Consider the following 13,463-nt stretch of genomic DNA (forward strand, 5'->3'; position numbering starts at 1 on the left):
TTTCTCTTAAAGGAGATGCAGAAAAGCAAGAGTAACGGCCGGATTATACAAAATTATGAAATAGAGCAAAGAAATGAGACACAATCCTAAAACAAAATAATACCTGAGAGATTATTGTTTAAAAGGCTTACATGCTGAAAAGGCAAAAGAAAGTGCTTTCAGAGATGCCTTCGAAAAATGGTAGTAATAACCAGCCTTAGTGCTTATTTCCAAATTATCTGAGGGCTGAGATGTGCAAGAACATGTATTAAAGCACAAACAAACGCCTCCCACCTGACTTGGCTGCACGGCGGTGTGGGTGAGAGGCGGGAGGGCCGCGGGCTGGCCGTCAGGGGTGACCACACATCCACAGCTGCCTCGGCTGCTGGGGCTCCTGCTCGCTCTCTGTTCCCTGGTGGGGTACTGATTCAGGGAAGGCCAGGCAATAGCACTTGCCAGCATGCCCTCTCTGCCTTCTAAGGACATCCTAGCGGAAGAGCTTCACAAAGACTCTTCCCAGGGCTTTCTGCAGCTCTGTTCAGGGAACGTCTGCAGTGGGCGGGGGGCTCAGTGCCCGTTCTGCTGAATGGAGGCGAGACTCTGCCAGTCAACCGAGAGGTGAGCTCGCTGGATACCTTTCTGCCTGACCACCGCCCCTTTAACAAAGGGCTCAGAAAGCATCTGAGTGAGAAGCATGGAAGTTTCAAGTTTAAACAGTAAAACATGGATTACTATGTGGATCCATATAAATGTAATCGTGCCAGGTTCAAGCACGTGATACATCAAATATGAAACACACCCCAAATTCAGGAAACAATGTTTACTTGTAGTCTGAATAAATGAATAAATAAAAGGCTTATCTCTAAGTTCAAATGGAAACTACACAAGATTTAATTTTTTTTAACTTATGTTGAAGAAATTCTTTTCAGAAATAATTTTATTCAGTTTTATGATTAATTTAACTTCTGTGCACATATGTTAAAAATATATGTATCTATTACTTACATCAATGGATATTAACTCAGGGGCAGTGAAGTAAAACACACTGAATGAAATTTCAATGCAGTAGTTCTTAGAACCGAGGAAAATTTGAGCATTAACTAAATCCTTTCATGGCTATTATGGTCTAGGGCATCTAAAGTGACATTTTAATAAACCAAATGCTAAAGTTCAACCTGATTTGTAGTAGAGAGGTAACTTGTGAATAATTCAGATTTCTGAATGTATAAAGGAGATTATATCCTTAAAAATACAAATGGACATAAATATGCAAGACTCCATTCTTTGTAATTATAATGATACTATTACAATGTTCAACATAGGATTGACATTCAAATTATTTTATAAACATTTATAGATGCACTCATTCACACAAGTTCTCAGCTACTGAGATATTTACATAAACAGTGAATTTTAATAAACTTCTTTGTAGAAGAATAGACAATAATGTGTATCTTCACTACCTGAATTTTTTTCTCTTTCATCTTTTGTCATTTTCAGCAATAAATGGATACGATGGTAATAAACTTTCACAATGCATATCACCACAACGTAAAGAAGCACTATATGGTGAAATAAGGTTGAAATAGGTAAGAAATTAGAAACTACACATCTCTTTAAAAAATTGTGGTAGATCTTTCAGTGTTCTTTTTTATTTTTCTAATTTGAAATAATTATAGATTCACAAGAAGGTGCACAGAGAGTATTAAGAGGACCTGAGCACCTTTCACCCAGTTTCCCAATGGTTACACCTTACATAATTATAGTGAAATATCAAAACCAGGGATTCAATATGGATACAAATATGTAGATTCACATATGAAATAACCATCTCAATCAAGATACAAAACTATTTCTTCACCACAAAGCTCTCATTTATATACTTTTACAGCTACACCCACCTCTCAGGGAGAAAGGTGACCACCGCCCCTAACCCTTGGCAACCATTAAGCTCCTGTTCATTTCTGTAATTTTGTCCTTAGAATGTTATACAGATGGAATTATATATAGAATGTGACCTTTTGAAATTGAGCTTTTCCACTCAGCTTAGAGTGAACTTGGAGATATCCACCCAAGTTGTGTGTAGCAAAGGTTCATTCTTTTTACTGCTGTGTAGCAGTCCATGATATGGATACATCAAGTTGTTTATACATGGGCCTATTAAGGGATACTTTGGTTATTTCCATTTTCTTTTTCCATTATTAAAAAATAAATCTGCTATGTGTAGGTTTTTACGTGTAGATCTAAGGTGATATGAGAAGATTTCTAAAATGCTTTATGGTGTAAAAAAAAAAGATCATGCAAAATAGGATATATTTTAAGCTCCTATACATGTGTAAAATTGTACTACTAGTGATAATATAGATATACATTAGGGAAGCTGGAAATCTTTGGACTTTTTCTCTAAGGCTAGACTTTTTAAACAAAATCATCTATTTGGCACCGCTTCGTCTAAATCTGTGTTTCTTACATTTTTTTCATTATTGCCCTCTAGGAAGAGAGTATAGATATTTTTTTTTCCTAATTACCCCCTTTCTCCATGCCATTTTACTGCCACAGGTATGCTAGATACCTGCTTATATACCCTTTGTATACCTGTGCTTTATACATAAAAACAGTGAGTTTGCCTTTTCAGCACAACCACCAATTTTACCTTTTGATGGTCAGATCAATGCCAGCTGAGATACATACTCCGAAGTCATGAAAACACTGTGAAGACAGTGTGGCATGCAGGGCTGGGGCAGAAGTGTTAGGTAGCCAACGGCAAACATCATTTAAAAATGATGGCTCCCTTTCCAAGCAAAAGCAAAGAGCTGATGCCCCAAGGACTGTTCCCCTATGTTAGAATTAGGTTCCGTGTGTGTGTGTGTGTGTGTGTGTGTGTGTGTGTGTGAGCCTTTGTAAGTGTGCATTGTGTATTTATGTTCATGGGTATATAAAAGAATGTTGAAAGGAAACACAAGAAACCAATAACCATGAACAGGAATGAGAGTATCAGAGGGAAAAACAAATAATGTCTTTTTTATTAAACATTTCTAAAATTTTCTTTTTAATAAAATAAGCATGCATTACTTTTCTAAAAAGGAGTTTTTTATTTATCCCCACCCAAGAAAATGTTTATTGATTTTAAAGACAGCAGGGGGGGAGGGGGAGAGAGAGAGATACATGCCCCAACTTTGTATCAAACAGCAACCTAGGTATGGGCCCCCGAGGAATCAAACCCACAACCTTTTGGTATTTAGAACAATGTTCTAACCCACTGAGCAACACTGGCCAGGGCAAGCATGTATTACTTTTTAAATGGAAATAGTTTAAAAATTACTGTGTAAAAACCCAAATTCCATAATGTATAGCAGCCACTTATTATTGCAATATCTGAATATATAAGTCCATACAAGAGACATTTTGAAATAAAATAAAACCCTGAATAATCATTCAGGACATCCGTAAGTATCTTGACTACTCAATGCACGGAGTCTATCATCGAACCTTCCTCTTTGCAGATACACACAACCCAGGGTGTTTTGGCATTGGCATTGTAATATGCCCTTTCGGTACAAATTTAGGAACCTACACAGGAGTGTTTTATACCACCATACACGTAGTTTATTGTATAAAATTTACAACTGCTATTGAACCATTAAAGAGTTATACTTAGACACAAAATATAGGTTACATAGTACTGCTTTCTTTCAGTGTTGCCCAAACAATTCTCTAAAACCTACTATAATTTTATGAATCACCTAACATCTTTAAAACATAAATATAATCAATTCAAAATTAATTAGATTCCCACAAACTTGAAAGGATAAATTCAAATACAATGCTAAAATGAATACATTGTGAGTGAAATAATTTACTTAGATACTGTGAAAGTTTTATTAAACCCTAATTTTTCATCTTAAAAATCTCACTTATTCAAGTCATGCCCAGGGGGGCTACACCTGCTCAGTGTTGCTATGTCAAGCTCTGTCCAGGAGACAGAAAAATTCAGTGGAGAGCATAGAAAGGTGAGGCAGGCAACAGGCCCAAAGCTACACAGTGGAACTGAGGAGATTAATGTTGAGTGAAGGTGGCAGGACATATGGCAAAATAGCAGGAGTCTGCTTACCCCTCACTGCTGTTTCTAACTCTAATGTTCCTTAGGGCTAGGCACAGTGCCACGTGCTCTTTACTATTCTACTTCTGTGTACTCCCTGGCACACTGAAAATCTTCAGTAAATGCTAATATAATTGACGGTCTTCATTGTCATCATTTTTGCTGTTCTCAGCTGCTTAAACTACGACAAGGTTACCAAGTTTGTTGAGAGAAATATATCTCAGATAGAATATAGTTAAGATACACAAGTTTAGACCTAAGTTATTTTTTTAGAATTAATTGGATGCTTAACTAATTGTCTAATAAATTGCACTGAAAGAGTCAGGGCACATGAATTTTTTATCTTCCAAAGTGAATCACTATCAATCCCTAATAGTACTTGGCTTGAGAAAGTCTTATGTATGGGGAGTGATAAAAATAAGAAATAAGAAAAGAAATAACCTTTGTCGCTATTGCTAATACTCCCAGCCTTACAATAAACAAAAAGCCATTTTAACCACAGTATGAATCCTTATGAATTTGGGTTTACATTTTATTACTCACTGTACAGGAAATGTACCTTTATATGAGCCCCACTGTTTAGTGACTTAAGTTTGTATAATTTTTGACATTTAAAGTGTGTGTTACTAAAATTATCCTGTTTACTATATAAAAATCTGTTTTAATCTATCAAAAAAATCAAAAGTGACTTACATTTGCTGAAAGTTGAGATGTGAGGGTAGCCACTTTTTCTTGAGATGCAACCAGCTCTCTCCGAAGTTTATGAATTTGCTGAATGTAATTAAAAAGAAATCAATTTAATATGCTAGCAGATTTTGACTTAAAACTAAAATTCAATCCAAGAAAGCAAAGCAGACATTATAGTTAGCCCCTTCTACTCCCACTATATCAGCACCAATTTCTGAAAATTAAAGAAATGTGAATACTAGCTGCACAGTAACAATGAAAGCCACTGATAAGAAGAGGGGTAAGTGCCTGTGTTCAAAGCTGGGACTCAAATCTGCCAGTGAAGGCATGTTTACTTGTTCCATTTGCCATCCCTGCCTGATTGAAGAATCAGTTTGCTCTTTATTGATTCTTTAGAGAAATTTGCAGTAATAAAACTCAGGTAGCAAAAATCTGTATTTTTAAAAAATTAAATATATATATACATATTTTTTCTGGGTCTTTTGAGTGAAAAATACTCCATGTTATTTATCTATCAAGTGTTTTTTTGCATGTTTATTTTAAATTTCCGTAATTTGGAGACTTCTTAGAGCTGCAGAAATCCTGCAGTCACTGAAAGCTGTCTCTGAGTCAACATTTAATGACCCCATATTTGAAAATAATTTTATTGGCTGGAGTTTTAATGACTGAAACTCAGAGAAGCCTTCCCAAATCTTGATTATAATGCCCTTTATTCAATGAGTTACTCAGAAAGGCTTTATAGATTATCCGTAGTTTAAAAGTAAGGGGAAAAATCAGTATTATTGTGCAAATAACTAGATAAACAACAAAGTAAATATGCTGAAATGTTTTCCTTTTCAGTTACGTTCACACTTGAATAAAACTGTACCAGAAAACTATAAGAATATATGATATATTTAAAATTTTAATTTAAGCATTTTCGCAGTTTAACCTGCATGTCTCATGCTGCCATGAACTAGAAAGGTAAGACATTTATAAGTTGACAAGGAAACTTCTGGTCTCAAGGGGTTTTAGTTATTTAGATGTCAAACATTCTACCCTGATGATTCTCATTTCTTCAAAAACTACTCTCCTTTTGTTGTATTTGGATTTGTGCAATATGGTCTCAGTTTGAAAGAGAATTCTTGACACAGTTCGCTACGTCTCCTTTTCTCTTTTCTCCCTTCACATTAGACTTTTGTGGAGAAGAAACAGTGGTCAACATTGAGAGACTAATAAAGAAGTGAGCTGGAAGCCGGAAGCAGAGACAGAGGGCATTGTTATCATTTGGGCAAAGGCGATTCCTTTTCACTCTTGTTTTTTAAAAAGAGATACATCCTAGCCCCAGTTAACTTTTGAGTAACATTCCTAAGATGATGGCCACAAATAAGTCTCAGAAATCAGAGAATCCATTTTATTCCTAAACCCAATTCAAAGAGGCTTTATCAAATGAATAGCCTCTACTGCAGGATCCCACTTCCTTTAAAATATAACCCAGGAAAACTTAAAGTACTGTAAACTATTTTTTTTAAACCATGATCCATGGTGGGGCATGAATGATAAAAGGAGATCTGGATAATTACTAATAAGGCAAATAGATGTGGCATTTTTATACTTCGGTAGCTATATTATGATCAACGTTAGTCACCTTGCCATGTCCATACAATGCAAATAAAATAGGTTTTAAAAAAACCATAATCACTTTTTTGGTCTAGTAATTACAAAGATGAAATTGGTATAATCAATACTTTTTCAGTATTTTGAAGTACATCACAAACTTTACATTAAAGGCTAATAAAAATGCGACTTCAAAGGAAAGAATTCCTTTGTAGAGACTGTTGCCAAGACATTTATTTTCTCTGGGTTCTGACTGCCTCAGTGTAAACCAATCAAACAGTCATTACTGTACCTTGAATAAAGGCCTAATTAAAGTCCTTCTGCTCTTCCTGGCCAGCACAACTCTTATACAAAGGGAATATTCTCTCCAGGCTGAATTCTGATTTGTATGTGATTGCGAGGAAGTGTGTATTTCTGAAATGTGTATGATTAGAGCAATATACCGCACTAGACATAAAGTGGTGGTTACAGGCAGCAAAGTCCTGGCACCGAAGGCATGGACTGGGGTGCCGGTAGCTTGTGTTGTGGAGGTCTGGGGCTCCAGTCAATGGCTTCCTTAATCCTAGGCAGTTAGTTTTATAGGCAGTGGGGAGAAGAGGCTAATAAAATAGAAAGACTGTACACTCAATCATCCATCAAAGATTTTATGAGTGCTTGCTACTAGACATAATTTATTAGCTAAGACTCCAATCTATAATGTGAGAGGAGAATTTGCTTGTAAACGCTGCATTTCATTTTATTTTAAGAAGAAATATTTGACCTTTTATCAACTACTTTGGTCATTTGTATCCAGTGCTGGAAGGTTATGCTATTGTAACAGAGCCCTCTAGTGGGAGAAAACCTCATTTCATCATAAACCTATACTAGAGTAGTCAAATATAAAAATGCTACAAGCTTTTTACCTCTGAATGAGCTTTTTCTTCAGCCTGTAAAAGAGAAAATGCAAAAAAAAAGTTATTATAAATAATTAATGTCAATTAATTTCACATGTATGAATAAAATGATTAAACTGTGTATTTAAAAATAGGGGGGGGGGTGAGGGAAAAGATTAACCAAAGAATTTATATGCACATATGCATAACCCATGACACAGGCAATAGTGTGGTGAAGGCGGGAGAGGGGGTGGGAGCGGAGAGGAGGGGGTCAATGGGGGGAAAAATGGGAACATTTGTATTACTTTCAATGATAAAGATAAATTTAAGAAGTAAAATAAAACTGTACTGTCAAAAGAGCAGCAACTAGCCACAGACGGCTGTTAAACACTTGAAATGTGACTAATTCAAACTGGGATGTACAAGTGAAAAATATACACAGGAGTTTGAAGACTTAACGCAGAAAATAATGTAAAATATCTTTACAACTGCTTTATACTAATTCCATGTTTAAATGATATTTTTGGACATACGGTGTTAAATAAAATATATTATTAAAAATATTATGATCTAACATAAGAATATGGTAAAATGCATAATATTAAATTAAAACAGTAAGAACAGGAACTTTTAGAATTGCAAATGAATATTTATTTATACATAAGCCATGTAGTATTTTTAAAATATAGGTTAGTTGACTCATGGATATATAATATCCCTTAAAAGCAAAGGATGAAATCGAGAGATAGTATTAGTCAAAAATCCAGACCAAAGACAAAATAGTTTTAAAATTATACTCTAAAAAAAATGCGTACCAAAAAATATTGGAATTTAAAACTCAGATTGTAGGAAATGGACTCCATAAAATTATAGGGACCTGCAGCCAAGTTTTAGGAGCCAGAATTTTATTCTGTGATTTACAGATCATAAAGAATGTCCAATAAAGCTGAAGGGAAAATACTGGCCTCTACTGATAACCACAGAAATCAGGTTTCTAGTTTCTATTTTCTTTTAGTTTTCCTGATGATCATTAATTAAGTTTATTTGGCTACAAGTCAGAAAAACACTAAAATGTCCCAGGTTAAGGTGGTGATGAAAGGGGCTGAGGAACATCTTCAGTTTATGCAGATTATGCAAATGAGGGTGCCTGTGAAAGCTGGCTGAGGGTTTTGGCTTCAGATGCAGAAGACTCCCAGCTCTGGTTTTCTTCCTTGTGCTGGGCTGCAAAGTGCCAGAGTGTGAATTGTGTGCACCATTACATTCGAGAAGCTCTCTCATTCTGGAAAAAGCTGGAGAATGCAAAATATAGAAGAACAGCACAAGTCTGCTCATTGCTTTGAGCAGATCCAATGCTCAGAACAATCTCTTATCTCTTTTTGGGTATATTGCCTGATTAATTGATGCAGATATACCTGAGCCACTTTTTATATCTTCTTTTCCTCCAGAAAATGTAAAATACAACAAAGTATTTTAAACATGGAGATATTTTTATGTGTAAGCATCTCTTGAGTTTTTTCTTTCCTATATTTTCTTTACTCTTAAAAATACAGTATAGTTAGTAATATAGTAGTTAAATAAAAGAGTGGTAAAGTAGTAGAGTCCTATTAGCATTTACAAGAAAATTGTTTTAAAAATCAATGCTGACATAAAGCTCGAATATTTTACATCTCAACTTTAGTTCTTTTAAGTGAAAATCTTTTTAATTTTAGTAATTTCAAGGTTTCATAATAAGTTTGTTTTTGAATCATAAGTAGGAAAGGAATTTTAAATAAAATTTCATAAAATCAAGAGACAGCTGCAGGCTGTTTGCCATAAGACATATGGCACGATTAACTATGACTATTTGGTTTCCCTAGTACTTTGCATATTTATTGCCAGTTTATTCTGCCCAAATCCTGCCTCTAGGCTTGCTAAGATTATAGAAGACTGATACTCAGTAAATAATTTGTGTATTCCAAACAAGCAATGTAAATAGTCAAGGAATGGTCACTTTTTTTTCATTAAAAATGCATGGATAAGTTACATATACTAGTTATAAGCCTAATTATTATATATTAATTCTCTATATACTATACATAATGATTTCTCTCACTGCAGACTTCTCAGAATTATCTTTTCCTCTAATATTTGCCTACTTTCTTAGGCTTGGCTGTTAATACTGGGTAGGCGTTACTATAAAGCTGAAGCAATGAGCCAGAATATTAATATTACATTTTGTTCAGTGGGTTAGGCATAGCATGTGATTACTTGCCATGGTAAACAATGGTTTTAAAGCAGGCCCAATGTCCTGAAGGATGGTAAACATTATGAAACACCTTACCTAAATAAAACTATAGGAGATTATTCTTTATTCTATAAGCCATTAATTGGCCATTTATTCATCCATTCAAACTTACAAATTAAAAGTATATATTTACTTTAATATTAGCTGTGTGTTAGTAAATACTAAAGAGATCTACAATGAACTAAACATGGCCTTTGCTTTTATTAAACGAACACAAACTAGATTCCAAGTACAAATCAAGTTCAATGAAGTTTTTAATATATAGCCAATCAGAAAACTATTGTAAGAATAAAAAATGTAAATGCATAGCAGGTTCAGGCTTACAAAGAATAAAAAGGGTTCTGGGTCCTAAAAATAAAATTGAATAGCTTCCTAGGCTATCTTTTATTCTCTCACTTTTCATAAATACATAGATAATGATGATTATTCCTTTCCTATGAGAAATCCACAGTACAATGATAGCAACCCAAACTCAACTTCAGGAAGAAAAGAGGAGGTGGAGGCTTGGACTTGCCTGAAAAAACATGCCAGTCTCTAAAGGGGGCGATGCCAGGGGACTGTAACCCTGGAGGAATTTCATCTTAGTGATTTTAGATATTCTGGTTATTTTTAAAAAGAATTAAAAAACTTATTTTTAGGTCAAAGCTCCAGGTTTCAGTGTTGGTTTGGATTACAAAACAAACACAAACTCTGTTTACTCAAAGTAATAACTTGGCAGATGAGACTGGGCCTGTCATTTGTAACGAGTTTGCAACCTCCCTGAACCTTTCAGTTCAGGAATTCTAGAAGGTGATTTACACAACTTTATAAACAGATACATTTGAAAAATTATACCAAATTATAATTGGTAGAGATTTTAATAGAACTACATGTGAAGAAAGAATTCTTCCAATGGGATTTGTTAGACTGGTGATTTTACAGGTAAAGGTTCTTTCCAACAAGCCATCTTTGTTAGTGTGCTTTAATATTTTAAAGCAAAATATGTAATTCCATAAATTGCATAAATAAGAGTGTTAGAGTAAACATGGGTTATGCCCATGTTAATAAGAGCAGTATTTTACCTGATAAGAAGAGATAGTGTCGAACGTTCTTGCAAAAAAGGAAATTTTCCCCCTAAACACCAATTATTTTACTTAGGAACACCATGCACAGCAGTGTTAGTGTGCACTGCATACTTCAAAAGATGCGGTTACATAGACTATGACACAAATGGTGCTCCCTAGAACCAGGCAATTAACAATGTTTTGTCATTTATGGTATACAACATTCCTGGCCTTCTCTAATTATTTCAGAAAAACTATGAATATATCTGTCTGTTGTTTTCTAGTTTTATTTTACAGGTCTAGTCCAAAGAAATTTGGCAACTTGCCTAATGTCAAGCAATAATTACTGATATAGTCAGGCAAGAATGCAAATCAATAGAATCTATATCCAGAATCCTTAAAAAGGCATGAAAAATGATAAACTGCCTTTTCACTTCATATTTGAAAAGCACTGTCAGATATTTTACCATTGCCAATTAAGTCTCAGTGCATGGAAAGGGGAGTTAGAGACAGAATGACTCCTTATCGTCTTTAATTTTTATCTTTATTAGTCCTCCAAATAGTCATTTTTGAATTGTTTTATTATAGGTTATTTGTTAATTCAAGTATATAATTTACATCATTTCTAATACAACTATTTAAATTTCCTAATTTCCTAATAATATCACCTTGTCATGTGGCTTGATCACCTAACCCATCCTTTTCACACTTAACACTAGGACGTAATTCATCTCTGATGTTGGCCTATAAATATGTGTTTATAGTCTATTTTCATCTCTGTTCCCATTTCATACTGTACTATTAATACAATACTTCTCATTTATGTTTCCTAATTGCCCTTATTATTTTGACATATATATATACCATATTATATCAATATCTATAAATCTGTATCTTTATCATATATCTAGCATTTTTTAAATATGCCCCCTTTGTTCGCAATAAACCTGCATTATCCAATATGGCAGCTACTTGGCACATATACTTATTTAAGGTTAAATTAATTACAATTAAAAATTCAGTTCCTCTGTTACACGAGACACACTTTAAATACCCAATAACCACGTGTGGTTACTGCGTTAGACAGTGAAGTTATAGAACAGTTTTATTATCACAGAAAGGTCCGCTGGACTCTGGTATATACTAATTAGCCATCTGTTTTTCTTCAATCCACGCTCTTTTATTCTTGAGTCTTTCTTGGGCTTCATAAAGGTATTTTTATCCAAATGTTGCTTCTGTATATGTTTGTATATATTTAAAATATGATTATAATGATGTTGCATTTTCATGCCGTATAGAGACTTCAGCTGCAATGGTTTCAGTCAGAATACACCTCCCTGAAAAGCAGCAGCCCTGGCCCAACAGGAGGAACACTAACTCTTAACATATTTCTCTTACACATTCCGTTTCCAATATATTTTCACATTTCTCACTTCTTTATCTATTTGCTTAACACAGTAGATTTAGCTAAACACTAATAGTGATTTCTTTAGTTATATATTTCATTGGAAATTTTAAAAAATGTTTTTATTGATTTCAGAGAGAGGAAGGGGGAGGGAGAGATAGAAACAGCGATGAGAGAGAATCATCTATCGGCTGCCTCCTACATGCCCCCTTCTGGGGATCAAGCCTGCAACCCAGGCATGTGGCCTGACCAGGAATTTAAACTGTGACCTCCTGGTTCATAGGTTGATGCTCAAATGCTGAGCCACCCTGGCTAGGCTCTATTAGCAATTTTAATCATTAAAAGGAGAAATGATAAGAAAAATACTGTCTCTGCTAATGATAACCTAATTTTGAATAACTTTGTAAAGCAATAAATATTAAGATAAACTTATAAAAAGAGAGACATAACATTTGAACCTAATAAAAATGAGTTTAAAAACCCCAATTTTTCCCTTGATGCTTAATTGCTCAGCGAACAGCAAAGGCTGTGAACTTTTTATGAACCTTTCAGTGCAGGATTAAGGATTATTCCTACCCTTCAAGTCTCAGTGCAATTCAGTAATGCTAAATATACCTCTCTCTTACACAGGCATGAAAAAACCCTCCTGTAAAAAATAAATTCCTAAAGTCTATCTTTTTTGAAAAAGATGAAATTATATTAAGCAGACAGAAAACTCACCTTTACAAAAATAAAATATAACTTCACATATTGGGAAAAGAAGTTGACACATTGGCATTTCTCTCTTAAGAAATGAAGTTTTAAAAATCATATTCTATTTCAGAAGATTATAAAATAAATCTCAAAGCCTCTGAGGCCTTTACACTTTGGCATAATCTTTTCAAAAAACAAACTAAAAAAAAATACCGTAGAACAATCATGGCTCAGGGAACCAAACAAAGAAAACTATCCAATATTATAAAATATGGTAGAGCACAGCACACGATTTCAGGAATTCCAAGTTATATCTTAACAGGTCTTGTGAAATTCCATTTTCCTTCCATAAATTGATTATAACAAGAACCCAAAAGTCAGGCGGAAGCCCACATACGTGGACCACAGAAGCGCTATTACTGTACTTGCCAGCTTCTCGGGTGTGCAGGAGCTTAGAGTATTTCACCAACAGCCCTCATTTCATTGTGAAATTTCTGTGTAAATGTCAGTCTGTTTAATCATTTGTGTGCTTGGCAAAGGCAGGAGCTTTTTCTTAATGGTCAATACTTACTGTGGAGTAAAGAGAAGAGGTGCTGGAGACCAGCGACAATGAAGAGCCATGAACTGAAGAAAACAAAAAGAACAAAAGGTAAACTGCAGAATTTGCTCTGGAACACCAGGTCTTGACTAAAGCATGAAGAACAGGGAAATAAAATAATAACTGCTGGACAAAAGAACTGGAGAATAAGTCTGTCATCATTTTTTTTGGACATAAATACGTTGAGACATGGAAAGACACATACTT

The 13,463-nt window shown here is 34.6% G+C and overlaps 1 protein-coding gene across 3 annotated transcripts in view; it reads right to left on the reverse strand.

Moving 5' to 3' along the window:
* Window positions 1-13,463, reverse strand: part of NAV3 (neuron navigator 3) — a 314,747-nt gene that overhangs the window by 54,969 nt on the left and 246,315 nt on the right. For all 3 annotated transcript variants that reach the window (XM_087814524.1, XM_016199414.2, XM_016199413.2), the window contains exons 20-22: window positions 13,230-13,282; window positions 7,264-7,287; window positions 4,772-4,849 (exon numbers count right to left, since the gene is read on the reverse strand). In XM_087814524.1, the coding sequence (XP_087670650.1) occupies window positions 4,772-4,849; window positions 7,264-7,287; window positions 13,230-13,282 (155 nt within the window). The remainder of the gene's footprint in view (window positions 1-4,771; window positions 4,850-7,263; window positions 7,288-13,229; window positions 13,283-13,463) is intronic.

The sequence above is a fragment of the Miniopterus natalensis genome, chromosome 2 (genome assembly GCF_054644295.1).
Source record: "Miniopterus natalensis isolate mMinNat1 chromosome 2, mMinNat1.hap1, whole genome shotgun sequence".
NCBI lineage: Eukaryota > Metazoa > Chordata > Mammalia > Chiroptera > Miniopteridae > Miniopterus > Miniopterus natalensis.